The sequence below is a fragment of the Acanthochromis polyacanthus genome, chromosome 5 (assembly GCF_021347895.1).
Source record: "Acanthochromis polyacanthus isolate Apoly-LR-REF ecotype Palm Island chromosome 5, KAUST_Apoly_ChrSc, whole genome shotgun sequence".
NCBI classification, from domain to species: Eukaryota; Metazoa; Chordata; class Actinopteri; family Pomacentridae; genus Acanthochromis; species Acanthochromis polyacanthus.
Window position 1 is genome coordinate 30,079,481 of NC_067117.1, and position 17,486 is coordinate 30,096,966.

At 41.3% G+C, this 17,486-nt stretch overlaps 1 protein-coding gene and 3 non-coding genes across 4 annotated transcripts; all 4 read right to left on the minus strand.

The window, feature by feature from the left end:
- Positions 1-1,173: 1,173 nt before the first annotated feature.
- On the minus strand, positions 1,174-16,684 carry ahcy (adenosylhomocysteinase). The gene is made up of 11 exons (XM_022218261.2): positions 16,529-16,684; positions 14,136-14,326; positions 11,659-11,734; positions 11,225-11,377; positions 5,855-5,967; positions 5,296-5,503; positions 4,837-4,924; positions 4,570-4,687; positions 3,485-3,607; positions 2,953-3,024; positions 1,174-1,973 (listed from the first exon to the last, which is right to left on the minus strand). Exons 1-11 carry the CDS (start codon positions 16,554-16,556, stop codon positions 1,842-1,844), a joined length of 1,302 nt encoding a protein of 433 aa, XP_022073953.1. The 5' UTR covers positions 16,557-16,684; the 3' UTR covers positions 1,174-1,841.
- On the minus strand, positions 4,195-4,327 carry LOC127534261 (small nucleolar RNA SNORA17). The gene has a single exon (XR_007942293.1). It is a non-coding gene; the product is annotated as a small nucleolar RNA SNORA17 (small nucleolar RNA).
- Positions 6,505-6,637, minus strand: LOC127534260 (small nucleolar RNA SNORA17). Its single transcript, XR_007942292.1, has one exon. It is a non-coding gene; the product is annotated as a small nucleolar RNA SNORA17 (small nucleolar RNA).
- Positions 12,093-12,226, minus strand: LOC127534262 (small nucleolar RNA SNORA17). Its single transcript, XR_007942294.1, has one exon. It is a non-coding gene; the product is annotated as a small nucleolar RNA SNORA17 (small nucleolar RNA).
- Positions 16,685-17,486: the final 802 nt, after the last annotated feature.

A 17,486-nucleotide genomic window follows, 5' to 3' on the forward strand; every position in this document is an offset into this window, starting at 1 on the left:
TTCCTTTCACCTGTAAAACTCCTGAAAAACATAAAAAGTGCTATAAGAATCTCAATGATTGATATACTACAGATAATCTATGAATTGTGGGTACGAAAACGCTATGGCAAAGGATTGTTTTGGTTAAAACATTCTAGTATAGTTAAAGGACTTGTGTTATACGAAACAGTTATAGTCATAAACGTATGCAGGGTGCAAACTACAGTTAACTTAAGACATGAGCTCTCCTGAAACCATGACTGGTGTATCATTCACACGAGGGGGATTAATCAATGATTCACTCAAAAGAAAACATGAAAGGCTGCTCTTGCCATCAAAAACTGAAGATCAGGGTAAAAAGAAAACTTCAGACTTCTTTTTTACTCATCACAAAAAAAAAAAAAAAAAAAAAAAACTCCATGATGCTGATGATGATACATAAAAGCTGCATTGAGTGTTTAGTAAATTTTGAACCATGAAGCAGCTTTGGCATAGTTCAGTCTGAACAGAGCGATTTGAAATGGGGAAAAGCAAAACAGTCTCCTCTGTTCCAATATTTTGTCAACCGATCTTTTACTTTGAATGCCTTATCACACAACCATGAGGAGAAACAAATGTTTGAGTTTTTTTTTGTTTTTTTTTATTTTTTCCATTGTCACTTGATAGTTTCAACATCAATCCATCATGTAAAAGCAGTTGAACTTCAGGCTATAACCGTTGAGAGACGAGATGACCACTTCAGCATCGCCCTGCATCTGAAGAGCCTGATTGGCTGCAGTGAATAATGAAAAGAATCGAGGGTGAGAGGGGGCGTTGCACACGTTTTGGCCCTTCAAGTCAAATTAAATAATCACAACAAAAGGAAGAAAATGAGGCAACAAAAAGAATAAGACTCTCAGAAATCAGGCAAAAAAAACATAACGTGCTTTGGTGGTTACTTTGGCGGTGGTGCGTCTTTTCTACCGATCAACCTGGACAAGCAGTAAGCACACCATGAGCATCTCCAGTCTTCTCACACAATTCAAGTACAGTTCTAATTAAGTGCCAACACAGAGCAGTGTTCATGTGAAAACACCGGAATAAGGCCGCTGAACGCTAAAACCGTTTGCCTGGATTCGTCAAGATACAGAAGAAAAACCTGTTCTGTCACCTTCCACCTCGAGCCGCTGTGAGACGGACAGATGAGTTTAGATAGAAAAGAATCAGGGTTTATTTTATTCCATAAATGGAGAGGGAATGATATAAACAGGAGGAATTGTCTTTTACAGCCACAGAAGCACTTGGTGTTTCAGAAGAGCGTTGATGAGAAAGAGGAGAGACGGCCGAGGATATTGGTGTGTCAGAGCAAAGTGAGATGAGACAAACTAACACGTTGACTTGTTTAAACTCAAGCTTTAACAACCTGACGCCTCCTCCCAATGTCCACAAACTCCTACAGAAAGCTACTGATGGAAGCTTTGCGTAGATGCAGTTAACTAGTTTGACCACAAGTTATTCATTTAACACTAGCAGGTGAGCAGATATTTCGCCTTAGAACAGCAGAACAAGGTTCCAAACTTCAGCCATGCCTGACCGCTTAGATCGGCAGAGATGCAACTTGTCAAGTAAATGTCTAGCAGTTGATGCAAGAGGCTATTTAAAGCGAAAAACAAACACAAAAACTGTCTGTTTGTATCCCTGAATCACTGAGATTTGGCAATCAAAAACCAAACATGGCACCCAGAGTGCAACCTGGGTTAAACTCTCCCAGTGCTCCCACCCACCAAACCCTGCTACACCGAAACACCAACACCGTTCTGGCCACACCTCCTCCTCCTCCTCCTCTCTCTTCTTCTTGACTTCCCCAGGCTGGCAGCGGGGGCTCAGTAGCGGTAGTGGTCCGGTTTGAAGGGCCCCTCGGCGGGCAAGCCCAGGTACTTGGCCTGCTTGTCTGTCAGCTTGGTGAGCTTCACCCCCAGTTTATCCAAGTGGGCGGCTGCCACCTCCTCATCCAGCTGTGGAGACAAAGAAAAAGAGGATGAGCAAAATCCTCCATGAATCACGCTGGCATTTACTGACTGACCCACTTCCCCCTGCCATCGAGTTTTGGTTTCTTTAATGTGTATCGGTGTCTGATGCAGTCAGTATAGGAACAATAAAGGCAAACGTTTCCTGAAGTGAAAATGTGAGCAGGGATTATTGTGACAAATCATTTTCATAAAGTGGAATTTCTTTGGTTCTATTCTTTATTTTTGCACACAGAAATCCCAGTGATTTCAAATTCTGCTGATTTTGTCTAACCAACTTAAAAAAAAAGAAAAAAAAGGCAAATCCTCATTTAACAAAGCTGAAAAGCATTTTATTTACATAGTAAATAGTAGGCAGTAGTAGTTAAAGTAGTATTAGTTGTAGTAGCAGTAATTGTGGTGCCCTTTATTGCTAAAGTAGTATTTATGGATGTGTAAAGAACCCTGTTGTTTAACATCATTCTTTCTTCCCTTATACAAGGAAGGCATATTTTAGTGTCCATAAAAGACAGAAGGGCTTCTGTAAAGGAGAAGAATTGTCTTGGATGAGGTGAGATGTTATGTGCTGATAACTCTGTTCTAATAAAGCTACTCTGAACCTCTCAGCTTCTCCCTCATCTCTTCCTGAGCCTGTAAAGAACCAACTAAACCTTCAGTCAGTGGTTTAAATTCATACCTCAACTTGTGAACCCCCTGACATAACATCCAATACTCACTACAAAAAATATCTTTCACTTCACATGAAAGCAAAGACATCAGATCAGGCATTTCCTGTTTCAATTTCCTTCCTGCTGCGTACTAAACCTCATGCGTTTTTCTGTGCAGCTTTGAATGCCCTACCTGCAGAACTTTGTCTTGATTTGAGTTTGAATAAAAAACATTTTGAGCAAAGTGTAATAAATGGACAATACAATCTATATGCATGTACTGTAAAGATAAATGGGATTGTCATGGTGTAGCTTCTGACCTTCTTGGGCAAGAAGTAGACTCCAAGAGGGTATTTGGAGGTGTTCGTCCACAACTCGATCTGAGCCAGCACCTGGAGGGGAAAAACATGAGATGAGTCAGGTGGAAACTGTTTAATAAAGCTGATGAAAGCAGATACAGTGTCATCATTTTAATATTTCATGAACATAAAAGAAAGAAGTTTTCCAAATTTTCTCAACTAATCATGTGGGGAACAGAGATTAAAATAATGAAAAAAATGGAATTAGAACTTTATCATAATGCACAAAAGAAATATTTGAGCTCTCTCCACTTCAGCCATGGTAATGCTGTTTGCACAGAGGTGTCGGACTTTATAGTACCGTGAAAAATGAGTCTACGGCAATTAAAAATGTATGATGAGCAAAAGGTGTCCTGAAAGTAGGTGATGTTAACTTTTACTTTGACTGTAAAGTGCAAACATGCTTATTTTAATATAAAAACACTTATTTCAATGATCTTATCCATCCATTAGAGCCATCTTTTCTGTAGTTTGGCTCACTGAGTCACAGTACCTGATTGGTGAAGGAGTTGCTCATGACAAAAGACGGGTGTCCCATGGCACATCCCAGGTTGACCAGTCTGCCCTCTGCCAGGATGATGATGTGACGGCCGTTCTTCAAACGATAGCGATCAACCTGAAGAGGAGGAGAAGGACGAGCTGCTGTGTGGGGACCGTTCAGACCGACCATGTGCACAATTAGCTAAACATTGCTATCTTTCCTAGCCGGCATCAGAAATGTTACTCAATTTAATGTATTATTAACCTTATAAAACCTGTGTAGTGTGATCTGTGTTATGACCTAGGAAATGAAGACATGAGTGTATGGAATCTGTGTCTGAATAAACTGGGATACGACCAGATTTGGCACAGGCACAGTAACCTGCAAAGAAAGACTAGCTAGCAATGCTAAGTCACACTCATCAAACTAATATTAAATCATTTACCCACAGACAATAATCACACTGGATTTGAAAGATGAGGCAGCTGCACAACATATGCTTCCACTCAACTTTGTTAAAGCCTGAATACACAGTTCTGAGGTGCAAATTTATTACACTCACATTGGAGATGGGAATTTTCTGACTTGTATACTAGTAGGCGTGTTGAAATTTAAATTTCTGTTTAAACGGCAGGGAATGTATTTGCTAGAAACCAGTCACTGGCGGTTGAATAAAATACAAAACATGTAAAAACAGACTGATACACGCTGTGTGTTTAACTGTTGGTGGTGAGAATCACGCCGAGTCCTCTGAGTGTTGCAGAGTCTCAGTGCAGACTACCACCAGTCTCTCTCTGCCTCCTTATGACACAGCTGCAACAATGAAGGTTGGGCTGCAACGCCTCAAGGGGCATTCAATCTTTCCGTTTCACAATGCATGCACGAAAAAAAGACAAATATCTGAAAAAATACATATATTTTTCCCCTTTCAGCTGAAGTTTCACTGATATGGAGAGAGGCAACTGCAGACAGAGGTAAAATAAGAGAAAACTAAGAGGAGACATTTTTTTTCCAAATGCGTCTGAAGTATAGCACATTTGCCATCACCATGGAAAGTCACCCTGTAGACATGTACGTTTTTGTTTGCTTCTTCCTACCTGAGGCTTGACATTGATCTTCTGAGCGGCGTTTTTGTTGAGCCAGCTGACATCGATCTCACAGTCAAAGTGTCCAATGTTACAAACGATGGCGTCGTCCTTCATCTTCTCAAAGTGGCTGAAGGTGAACACACACGATAAGTAACATGCCGCTGGTTAATGTGCACAGACAGACATCTTAAAGTCGCGGGAATTTTACAAGAAATCACCTTAACCATAGCTGTAAAAAACAGTCATTCGGTTCAGTTCCAAGCTGCTCAAACTTACTGTCCCATGATGATGTCTTCACAGCCTGTGGTGGTGACAAAGATGTTTCCTTCTTGACAAGCCTCATCCATGGTGGTAACCTCATAACCTACAGGCCAACAGAGAAAAAGAGGGATTTATATAGTGAACAACTTCATGTTTCAAGAACAGGGTGAACTTTTCCGACAATGGGTGGCATTATGATGAATTTTATTGAGAAAAAATAAGCATACTGCAGTTTTTAAGTTCAGTTATTCTACGACTACATAGAATGAAAACTGCACTCAGCAACCTGCTACATCTACAAGCATTCAGGACTGTACATCAAATTCCATGTTTATATGTAGGGGAGAGCTCTGAAGCCAAGTCCTGTGCATCCCAAAGTAACACTATGCAAACTTGTCTGCAGCATTTTTACACACAAGTGCCTTTTTCCTGGTTCAAAGTAAGCAGTCGTGGTCTTAATGTACGGTCACCTACCCTCCATGGCAGCTTGCAGGGCGTTGATGGGGTCGATTTCAGTGATGATGACACGAGCGCCGAACCCACGCAGAGCCTGGACGCAGCCCTTGCCGACGTCACCGTAGCCTGCCACCACGGCGACCTTACCAGCGATCATCACGTCGGTGGCTCGCTTGATACCGTCGATGAGACTCTCCCTGCAGCCGTACAGGTTGTCAAACTTACTCTGCAAGTGGGAGACAGATGGACAGGACGCCGTGTTATTTAAGAGGATGATGAACTCTGACACCACTTTTCAGTCTGGTTATATTCCACCGATTTCAAAATGTATTTCAAGTTCTGGTGAGTTTTATCATCATTGCACAAAGAGCATTTCACTCAAAGTCCACTACAAGCCATTTGGCTGATATGATATTAAGAGAATATTAAAATATACTCATTTGAGGTCACATTTTACAGGAAAACTATTGATTCTTTCAAACATGGTTTCACTAATGAGGATTGGTATTTCTGTCCACTTCCAATTAGTTCAAATAAGGAGATGTAGGTTAAGAGGATTAAACTCCAGACTGGTTACCTTGGTGACGGAGTCGTTGACGTTGATGGCGGGGATCTTCAGCTCGCCCTTCTTCATCATCTTGTACAGGTTGTGGACACCTGTAGTGGTCTCCTCTGACACTCCACGGATACCTGGAAATACAAGATAATTATATAGTAAAGATCTTAGAATGTATATGGCATTAATGACCACCAATGTGCCGATGATTTAATTTATTTTCATTGTTGGTTAATGTGTTGATTATTTTCTTAACTGATTGTTTGATCTATAAGATGTCAGAAAATGATGATTAGTCTTTTATTTTTGTCCACAAACCAAAGATAGTCACAATACCATTACAGAGCAGTAAAGAATTTATTTCAGCAGCCTAGCTCAACAATGTGCTGCCTGAGATTACCAAACTAACCAACAAAATGAATGAGGCCAAGCAGAGTGGAAATACGAATTTGCTAGAGCTTACTCTGACCTGAACCTGTTCCATAAGTGTACATAAGTGTTCATGTGACACTGTACATAAAGCAGAAAGTGAGTCAAGTAAAAAGCTTTCAAGCCACAAATAAACTACCACAATAACTCATCTTGTTACAATGAGCAAGTTCACTATTCGCTCAATATGAATATTTTACTGAGTTTAAATACAGGCTGCATGCAAAGCTGCATGTTTAACTGTTGGTGGTGAGAATCACACCAAGTCCTCTGACTGTTGCAGAGTCTCAGTGCAGACTACCACCAGTCTCTCTCTGCCACCTTATGACACAGCTGCAACAATGAAGGTTGGGCTGCAACGCCTCAAGGGGCATTCAATCGCTTGGACTGACATGCAGTAGTGTGATCAAGGTCTATTGAGAAACGTCATTTTAAGAACTATTAGGTTTCTGCTTCCGATGGGTACCATGCAAAGACCTCTAATCTGTAAAAATGACTGGAATCAAATCAGCCTAACACCGTAAACAAAATGTTTGTAGTGCCACAAGCCAAAAAAAGAAGAAAAAAAAAACTAAGAAAAATAATGCAAAAACTCCAAAATGAGATTGCAAGTTTATGTACTAAAACCAGTTCTGCAGAGGGTGAACATTTTGGTAAATTGTAGCATCGACCAATTGTTTGCTTGTGAGGTGTTTAAAGGGGCATTGTACATCATAGCTTAAGAAAACAGCCTGCACTCCTCCTCTAAACTGAAGGAGTCTGTAAATCCACATCAGTCACATCATGCCACAGTGACATTTTAGAGTGATACAGTTCAGTGCAACCAATGGAAAACGTTGGTCTGGAGTTCAATTACAAGTTCAAAATAGGGATGTGCGCACTAGTCGTTTAATCGTTTAACCGCCTACTCATTTATTAAACGTTTAGTATTTTACTAGTCGGTTAAACGCTGCTTATTCTTCGCGCCTCTGCATCGGCTTCTTTGTAAACAGGCTGAGCAGCCAGGGAGAGAATTGCTCCTCCCCCCCTCCCCTCACACGCACATGTAGCAGGGGGCGGTCGACCTCCGGATGACACGTTTATTTCTCCAAACCTACACCGCCTGTCCGTTCACCCTCCCCCCCCAGTCCCGACCGGGCGCCGCCATGCAGCCCGAAACTCGGGCGTGCGCTGCACGCTCGTCCCGTCTGGGCTACCTGGTTGATCCTGCCAGTAGCATATGCTTGTCTCTTTTGTCAAACCCCGCTATCCCCCTCATCATTAGCGGTGTTTTGACCACTCCAGCTACAGCCACCACATCCCTTCCTGCCACCCCGAAGCAAAACATCGGCTCCAGTATGTGCTGCTCGTGGACTGTCATGGCGCACCGACCCGCTGCCGTTACGCACAGAAGCAGCGGCACTTTCTGTCTCAGTGGATGACTGAACATCTTCATCACAGGGTGAATATTCCTCTTCAGAATATGAGTAAGCCATTACTTGACAAAGTACTTTGTCAGCTGTTACGGCAACCAGTATTGGTGTGCAGTCTTGTTTTGAGGTGGTGTTTTGTAGGGTCTTTGTTTGGGAGTAATTTGTGTGTGGGTTCAGCTGGGGCTTTTTGCAGAGTCTTTGGAACCCCAGCTGCCAGCCGTTTCAGCTGACGACAGAGCTGATGACGACCTGCACTCCAGTCTGGTTCTCTCCGGCTGTCCTGATTGGGCCACCCTCCAGCTCCTCCTCCTCGGACCAACCAGAGGCAGCCAGGCACCACACCTGCTACCTATAAAGTCCCACCATGCCATTAGTCTTGGTGGCTGGTACTTTGACCAGTCCACCCTGTTGCCTCTTTGCACTGCGGCTCTGTATTGTGGTTCTGTGTGGTCTTTCGGTCTGGAAGCACTTGTGGTGGGTGCTACAGACAACTTCGACCTTCTGTTGGCTTTAGTTTAGTGTGGAGCCCTATGTGTCAGTGGAGACTGAGGCTCCAATTCGTAGTCTGCTAACTGTGTGTAGAAGCCACTTCGTATTTTGAGCTTTTGTGAACTGTGCTCAGTATGTACACTTATTCAGAGGCACCAGTTTTGTTTAGTTCGTTTTGTACACATTTTGTATTAGTTTTTGTTCCTGGTGGTGGGTGTTGCTTCTGTAGCTCGGTTTGGCTAGGGAGTTTTGTTTTCTTTGTGTTTAGCTTAGTTACAAACTCTGTTAGCCTTTGTTATGTTTTATTCTGTTCTTTGTTTTGGCAACACCAACCAGTCTTGTGTTTTATTGTCACTTTTTCATTCCTTTTACTACTAAGCAATAAATCCCTTAACCTAAACCAACACCATCTGGTTATTTTGTTGCATCCAGCCAACCCCTAGAGGTTGGATCGTAACATCAGTGTTGACCAGACCTCTCGGTATGGTGAGTTTTCTCACTCTAAAATGTGCCGTCTTGCGCTCTGACACGCTCCGACGGCGAGTCTCGTCTCCTCGGTTTTCAAACTCCGTAAACTCCAAAACTTTAAATGAAAACACGCCCACAACTGATGCTCAGATTGAAGTTCCAGATGTCCGCCATCTCCTGGTGTACAGTACATGAGGCACACGAGGCAGTATATTTGAAGCTACAGTGCCTTGTGAAAGTATTCGGCCCCCTTGAACTTTTCAACCTTTCGCCACATTTCAGGCTTCAAACAAAGATATAAAATTTTAATTTTTTGTCAAGAATCAACAATTGGGACACAATCGTGAAGTGGAACGAAATTTATTGGATATTTTAAACTTCTTTAACAAATAAAAACCTGAAAAGTGGGGCATGCAATATTATTCGGCCCCTTTACTTTCAGTGCAGCAAACTCACTCCAGAAGTTCAGTGAGGATCTCTGAATGATCCAATGTTGTCCTAAATGACTGAGGATGATAAATAGAATCCACCTGTGTGTAATCAAGTCTCCGTATAAATGCACCTGCTCTGTGATAGTCTCAGGGTTCTGTTTAAAGTGCAGAGAGCATCATGAAGACCAAGGAACACACCAGGCAGGTCCGAGATACTGTTGTGGAGAAGTTTAAAGCCGGATTTTGATACAAAAAGATTTCTCAAGCTTTAAACATCTCAAGGAGCACTGTGCAAGCAATCATATTAAAATGGAAGGAGTATCAGACCACTGCAAATCTACCAAGACCCGGCCGTCCCTCTAAACTTTCACCTCGAACAAGGAGAAGACTGATCAGAGATGCAGCCAAGAGGCCCATGATCACTCTGGATGAACTGCAGAGATCTACAGCTGAGGTGGGAGAGTCTGTCCATAGGACAGCAATCAGTCGTACACTGCACAAATCTGGCCTTTATGGAAGAGTGGCAAGAAGAAAGCCATTTCTCAAAGATATCCATAAAAAGTCTGGTTTTAAGTTTGCCACAAGCCACCTGGGAGACACACCAAACATGTGGAAGAAGGTGCTCTGGTCAGATGAAACCAAAACTGAACTTTTTGGCCACAATGCAAAACGATATATTTGGCGTAAAAGCAACACAGCTCATCACCCTGAACACACCATCCCCACTGTCAAACATGGTGGTGGCAGCCTCATGGTTTGGGCCTGCTTTTCTTCAGCAGGAACAGGGAAGATGGTTAAAATTGATGGGAAGATGAATGGAGCCAAATACAGGAGCATTCTGGAAGAAAACCTGTTGGAGTCTGCAAAAGACCTGAGACTGGGACGGAGATTTATCTTCCAACAGGACAATGATCCAAAACATAAAGCCAAATCTACAATGGAATGGTTCACAAATAAACGTATCCAGGTGTTAGAATGGCCAAGTCAAAGTCCAGACCTGAATCCAATCGAGAATCTGTGGGCAGAGCTGAAGACTGCTGTTCACAAACGCTCTCCATCCAACCTCACTGAGCTGGAGCTGTTTTGCAAGGAAGAATGGGCAAGAATTTCAGTCTCTCAATGTGCAAAACTGATAGAGACATACCCCAAGCGACTTGCAGCTGTAATTGCAGCAAAAGGTGGCGCTACAAAGTATTAATGCAAGGGGGCCGAATAATATTGCACGCCCCACTTTTCAGGTTTTTAGTTGTTAAAGTTTAAAATATCCAATAAATTTTGTTCCACTTCATGATTGTGTCCCACTTGTTGATTCTTGACAAAAAATTAAAATTTTATATCTTTATGTTTGAAGCCTGAAATGTGGCGAAAGGTTGAAAAGTTCAAGGGGGCCAAATACTTTCACAAGGCACTGTATGGCTTGCTATGTTCAGCAATATTGCTTCTCACAATATTGAGACTTTGGCGCTTAAAGGGTTAAATTGCAAGTTTTCCGAACCGACTAGTCGCTAATTTTATTGGTGACTAGTCGGTTCGGAAATTAGTCGAAATTCCCATCCCTAGTTCAAAAGTACCAGACCTTTCAAAAGTTTGGAGTCACTTAGAAATGTTCTTATTTTTGACAGAAAAGTCTTTTTTTTTTTTCCCAATGAACATTAAATGAATCAGAAATACAATGTAGACATTGTTAATGTTTTAAATGACTGTTCTAGCTGGAAAGGGCTGATTTTTAATGGGATATCTCCATAGGGGTACAGAGGAACATTTCCAGGAACCATCACTCCTGTGTTCTGATGCTACATTGTGTTAGCTAATGGTGTTGAAAGGCTAACTGATGATTAGAAAACTCTTGTGGAATTATATTAGCACATCAATAAAAATTTGAGTTTTCATGGAAAACATGGAAGTGTCTGGATGACCCCAAACTTCTGAATGGTAGTGTGTATATACATGTATTCTTTTTATTCTTTATTTTACCAGGTGAGATCTGTTGAGAACAATTTCTCATTGTAGGGTCCAATAATTTCCACTACTGCTTCAACATTTGTCAGTTTATTACAAAACAGAAGGAAAGACGGATATAAAAGTAATCACTTCATGCAATGAAATTAAGAGACAACAGCATGCATGGATTGGAGTTGTAAGAGCGCATGCAAGAGACCGACCTTTCAGCAGCTGAGGGTACTTCTGGTGGACCAGGTTGGTGAGGTCTCCTCCATCGTCCAGGATCATGTTGAGGGGTTTACCGTCTTTGAAGTACAGGGTCTGTTCAATGCACCACACGTACTCCTCATCGGTCTCACCCTTCCATGCATATACTAGGGAGAGAGAGAGAGAGAGAGAGAGAGAGCGAGAGAGAGAGCGAGAGAGAGAGAGAGAGAGAGAGAGACAGAGACAGACACATTTGATTATTAATTTTCTTAGCAAGACTCAGGTGACAAAATGTATCCATGTTTCTCTTCTTCTCCCAAATAGGTCTCGAGTCAGTCAGCATGTACTTGCTCTTACTGTGTTGGGAAAAGCTTGAAGAAATATCCACTTCTGAGAGACTCTTATCAGAAAACTGTCTTTTTATAATTCACACATTTGTTGGCATTACCTGGAATGCCAGCCTTGGCAATGGCAGAGGCAGCATGATCCTGAGTGGAGAAAATGTTGCAGCTGGACCACTGAACCTGAGGAGGAAGAGAGAAAGCAAGTAATTAAGGAAAGAAAGAACTGAAGCTCTACCGATTTGACCCGAACCAAAGCGATAACCCAAAAACACCCAACTGTATATTTACATGAACCTGGGTCACCTGGCTGTTCGTGAATTACTCTACGAACTTTACAAACCACATGTTAATGAATGACAACTTCTTGGCAAGAGTACATTCAACCGGGTTTCCGAAAGGATTCTTTTGTGCAGAGGACTGAGTACAAAGATTATTACTTGTTTATCTCAGTGTCGAAGATAATGGAATTCAAAGTCCCGCTAAAAATGTCTAAACAAGTCGTACCAGAACAAGAGAACCATCAGCAGATTCTGTATTATCTGTGGGTGGTGAGAATCACTCCAAGTCCTCTGTGTTGCAGAGTCTCAGTGCAGACTACCACCAGTGTCTCTCTGCCTCCTTATGACACAGCTGCAACAATGACGGTTGGGCTGCAACGCCTCAAGGGGCATTAAAGACAATTGCATTAACTGTCCATATTATGTTTAATGTCTGGTGACAAAAATCATTAAACAGAATCAGATGTAAAATAGGATTATTTGGTCATAAAAATCTTGTCGTGTCCTTTTGCTACAATCTTTCTTGCTAAACACAATGCAGAAGCCTAGAACTCCCATCAAGGCTAAGTGTCCTTCAGTCATTCCATTTATCTTAATTAAACAGGGCAAAGAGCACATGCAGACATATTTATGGTTTATTATTGAGACGTGAGACTGACGGTTTGCAGTGTCCCTACATTAACCTGCACTGACTGATTTATTGTGTCCTTTGAATACACATGAACAGTCGTTGCTTTGTGATCCACATGTGTCACATCGTGCCGCTATCCAGTGTCCAAAACCTTGCTGCATTTCTCAAGAACACTGACATTTACTGTACATGAAAGCAGCTTTTGCAGTAACACATTTTCTCATAGTAACCTCGGTGATGCACAGTCTATTTCAAGCTAAGAGTCATTTAGGGTGAATACAGACACTGACCATAAATAAACACATAATATAAAACAAAGGAAGGAACCACCAACTGTAGTAGTATGGAAGGCAGATTCTGAGGTTACACAGAATTAGATTATGAGCATGACTGCAGCAAGACAAGTAAAACCAATTAGGGAACAAAAACATGCTGAGAGAGTAATTTGTTATTTGCTCTCTGCTGGTTCTCAGGCTGCAGGTTCCTGCAGGATGAGACCAGTCCTGGTCACACAGATAAAACCAGCATGATAACAAAACACACTGGCCTTGAGAAACACAGAGGGAGACACAAAATCCCACAGTTCATGATGGTTTGTTCCAAAGAAAAATGGATCAGTACGGTTACACTTAAGCAAGGCATAAAGCAGGAAACAGTCCACAGAGAACCAGCACATTATCAGAACAGCAAATTTCTCTCTTCACGGACAAGTGCTATTTGACAAACCTGCACTTAAGAAAGGTATCACTTGTTCAAAAGAATATAAATAAAAAGAATTGTAATATTTGATTTTAAAGGGGCTTGAAAAGAACAAAAAGCAGTTGATATTTGTCAGGAAGCCAAAAGTGGTTAAAGACCAACTCAGTCAAATGTGGATTTGGGCAGAAACTCTCCTATAAAAATGACAAATGTGTAACCAGAAGGTGTTACAAGATCTCAAAGTCTGCTGAAATGATTGTATAAGAGAAAGTATCGGTGTCTAAATTAAAAAAATAAAAGGACTAAGTTCCTACAAAAGCAACCAACACCAATATGAACATTCATGCTGCTGTGTCTGTGTTCCACTGTAATAACTGCAGCAAAATGCTCGTTAGCTGAGGTGTTTCTAAGCCATTATGTTAAACTTCGTCACGCACTTCAAAACAAGAGTGACGAGACTGATCATGTTGAAGACTGAGCTAATTAATGTTTAACTGCAGTTACTTCTACCAAAATTATTGCAACTTTAAAACGAGAAGATGAAGATGTCAGAACCGACTGAGTCTGCACATGGGTTGGTAGAGCTACGAAAACAAAAAACAGCATATAGCAACCATGGAAGAATGCTGCCTCTTGCATTAGGAGAAAGCCAGTTGCAGTTATTGACCATTACACACTGTATTTTGAAATGGAAATGGGACTGACTAATGGTATCAGATCAAAGAAAATGGTTTTATTTACATTATATTTCAGTTTTACTCATTCAAAGAGGACATATGTGCAAGTAAAAAATAAAATGCTTTCATCCATTCAACCTGTGTCCACTGCATTATGTGGCAAGGCTTCAATGAATTGTAAAGTAAACAACTGGTGACAGTATTAGAATAGAAAAGGCAGCTTTTCTAAAAGTCAGGAGTGATCATCAGATGCTCTCTGAATGAATAAATGCTTATAAACAGTTAGTAAATGTCACCTCAGCTCCGAGGGCCGTGAGGGTCTCGATGAGCACGGCGGTCTGCAGGGTCATGTGGAGGCAGCCAGCAATACGAGCGCCCTTCAGAGGCTTGGACTGACCGTACATCTCCCTCATCTTCATGAGGCCGGGCATCTCGTTCTCTGCGATATCGATGGCCTTGCGTCCCCATTCAGCCAGGCTGATGTCAGCTAGAAGATTGAGGAAGAGACCGCGGATTAAAGCCTTACATCAGTATCGACACTGTCATTTTCTTTAATCCTATTTCACTCTGATAAATGTGTAGATTAAAACATCTTAAAATGCTTTAAATTTTTAAAATGTTAGTTTCATCATAAAGAGGAACTGTTCCTTGTGATAAGTCAAATTAAAATCTCTAGATCAGCTTACCACAATCTATTGCTGAGTGATGAGTAATCGCTTCAAATTAATTTATTAAAATGTTGGTATTTCAGTTGACATAAATGTTTGCAAAGAGCACTAAACGTCCAGATTTGTTATGAGACTTTGTACGCATCAACATGATCTGAATTGGCACTCAAAAGCAATTATTTTATCTCTGATTGCACTTGTTAAGTCTCTTCCTGAAAGTTAATCAGGATATAGTCTTTGCAAATCAGACAATCAGCTGTGCTCAAATTAGAGAAGTATTGAGAAAAGACTAATCTAATTATATTCCCTACTGATGATTTTGTACTTTAGAACATAACCTCCTTCACTCTTAACCATGCTGTTTCTGTACTGGGAAAAGTGAACACATCCACAGCTGTGACACAACAGGTTTGTACTGTCTGCAGTTTGTCTGCACAGTGACTCTTTTCACTTCACAACAGCTGCTGCTAATGCACGTTTTTTTGGCTTCACTGAAGAAGAGTGGAGAACATTTCACTTTGAATGAATGAAAGCAAGTGTGACTTTGCACTTGAAACTTGCCAATGAATGAGCAACACAAGCTCAACATGTATAGTGTACCACAGAAAAAAATACTAATTATAAATGAATAACATTGTTCTCAAGACCAGAGGCCCCACATCACACGGGACCACCTCTTCATGCCACCATCTAGTAAGCGAATTGACCAAGACATGAAATGAGTCGCAATCAGTTTAAGCAAGCTCAATGCAGAACATTCATTATCTGAATAATCTATAAAATAGGTGTGGTGAAATAAATGCAAGCCCAAGCTGGGAGAACAAAATACTGCACTGCTTGTGAGTGAATGAGTGATACAGCCTGTATTAACAAGTGAAGACTTAACAGATGCAGGTACTGAGGTTAACTCTTGCCCAATGATTGCACACAATCCTTGGAAAACATGCAGACTTTGCCCAAGGCCTGTTTGCTAGCAGGTCATTGTGCAATTTTTTCTCTGAAGCAGCTGCTTGCATGGAGCAGTCACAGCAGGTGGGATTCACACATGGTCGATAGTGACAATTAATTGAAAATGCATGTTTTTGAAGAAGAGTGATACCTTAGTGGTGACTTATGGTTTCCCTGACATTTTCAGCAGAATTATTATTATTTTTAATTTGAGTGGATTCCTAAACTACTTAAAGTCATGCAATAACAGCACATACCATCTTGTATTTATTATTTCATGTTTTGTTCCTCCATGTGAACCTTCTCCACGTCTGGAGCCAAATAAAGAAACTTTACGCATAAAAATGAAAAAAAAAAATCTAATTCACAAACTTCATATAATCAAAACCTTTCAGCTCCAGGAACCGCGGCACAAAACACCACGTGTTCTTCCAGCATTACTAGTATGTAACTCGCATACAGTGCAGCTTCATCTCTGCCTGTTCTTGTCACTCACGCAGAAACTGGCGGCGAGACGCAAGGCATCACGGGAAGCGGAGTTTACAAACAGTCCGCGCCGGGAGGCGTTACGTCTCCTGCCCCGCTAATAAACTACAACATCCACAGGCGTTAGAGGTGGCTTCTGTTCGCACTGAAGCCCATGCTCGGCGACAGTACGGCTTTGACATATCGATTCATTCTCGGAATTGAATCAAAGTCTGCAAACTGAGACTGTCAAAGAGCGAAAATGAACAACTTACAAACTAAAACGACTGCCGACTTGCAAATAAGCTAATTAGCTTGTTAAACATCGTTTATGACGCCATTAAATTGGCAACATGCTAGCAAGTTGGCAACAACACAGCTCGAAAAAAGAACTAAAAACACTGAAATTGAAGTGAAATCGGGCTTAAACACCTAAATATATCCGTCTCGCTGCACTTACTCGCTGCTTACTTTTTAAGCTAAATGTAGCTACTATCAGCGCCGTTTCCTGACATGCACGTTAACGTAAACTTAACAGCATTCTAGCTAGCAAACAGAAACGTACTTCTCCAAACTGTAAAGCACAAGCAATAAACATGAAGACTCACCAACTTTGAAGGGAAGTTTCTCAGACATGTTTGCTTTCGGGTATTTTGTTCCGGGGAGGTTGAGTGCAGCAGCCTGGCCGACGGACAGAGGCAGAGAGGGAGGGACAGAAACATGACGGCTCGGTTTTTATCGTCGGAGCCACATTAGGACGACTTTACACGACGGGGCGGTTCAAACCTGGATCCATTCTGCATTCTTATTGGCGAAAACAGTTCCCGCCCCACCATTGGATGACATGATTGGACAATCGGCGGCCAGCCAATCGGAGCAGGAGTTTTAGCGAGGGGGCGTTCAAGTGTTTGTGTAGCTGGAGCAAGTTTCGTCTGGACCCTGTCGGTGTTTTCTTGGTTGGAAAATAAGTGACATAGTAACTGTGTTTTGGTTTTAACAGGATTTAGATTGCATAAGCGTCTCTGCAAATATGATTCTATAAATTCTGCAGAGTTCTTACTCAATAACATGGATTTTTCTGCAAAAATGTGCATCCAGAACATAATGTAACATTTGTATTAGCAAAATGCAAGGGCATACCACTATCTGGTGCCAGTCTTCAGGCTGTTAGAGGGCCCTGCAAGAACCAAGTTATTTGAAATTTATTTATTTATTATCACATATCACTGTCAAGTATATATGGCCCTGTACCAAAATCTACTCACTCAGCACAATGTTCTTTACAGCATCTTTTTTAAAATATCTGATTATGAAAAATCACTAAAAATCTGTTTGACAGTAAGAGAGTTCATTTTACACAAAGTACTTCTGCATCCCATGCATCATGGAAAAAAATGCATTAAATGCTTCTATTATTGAAATTAATAAAACTTTCATATGAAAATGTGTCCAAATTTTAATGTGGGGTCACAACTGGCCCAACACACTGATTAACACACCATCATTTCTCAGCAAGCTACTGCTATTATATACTTAGTGTGTTTGTACAACTCTGTTTAAGCTATT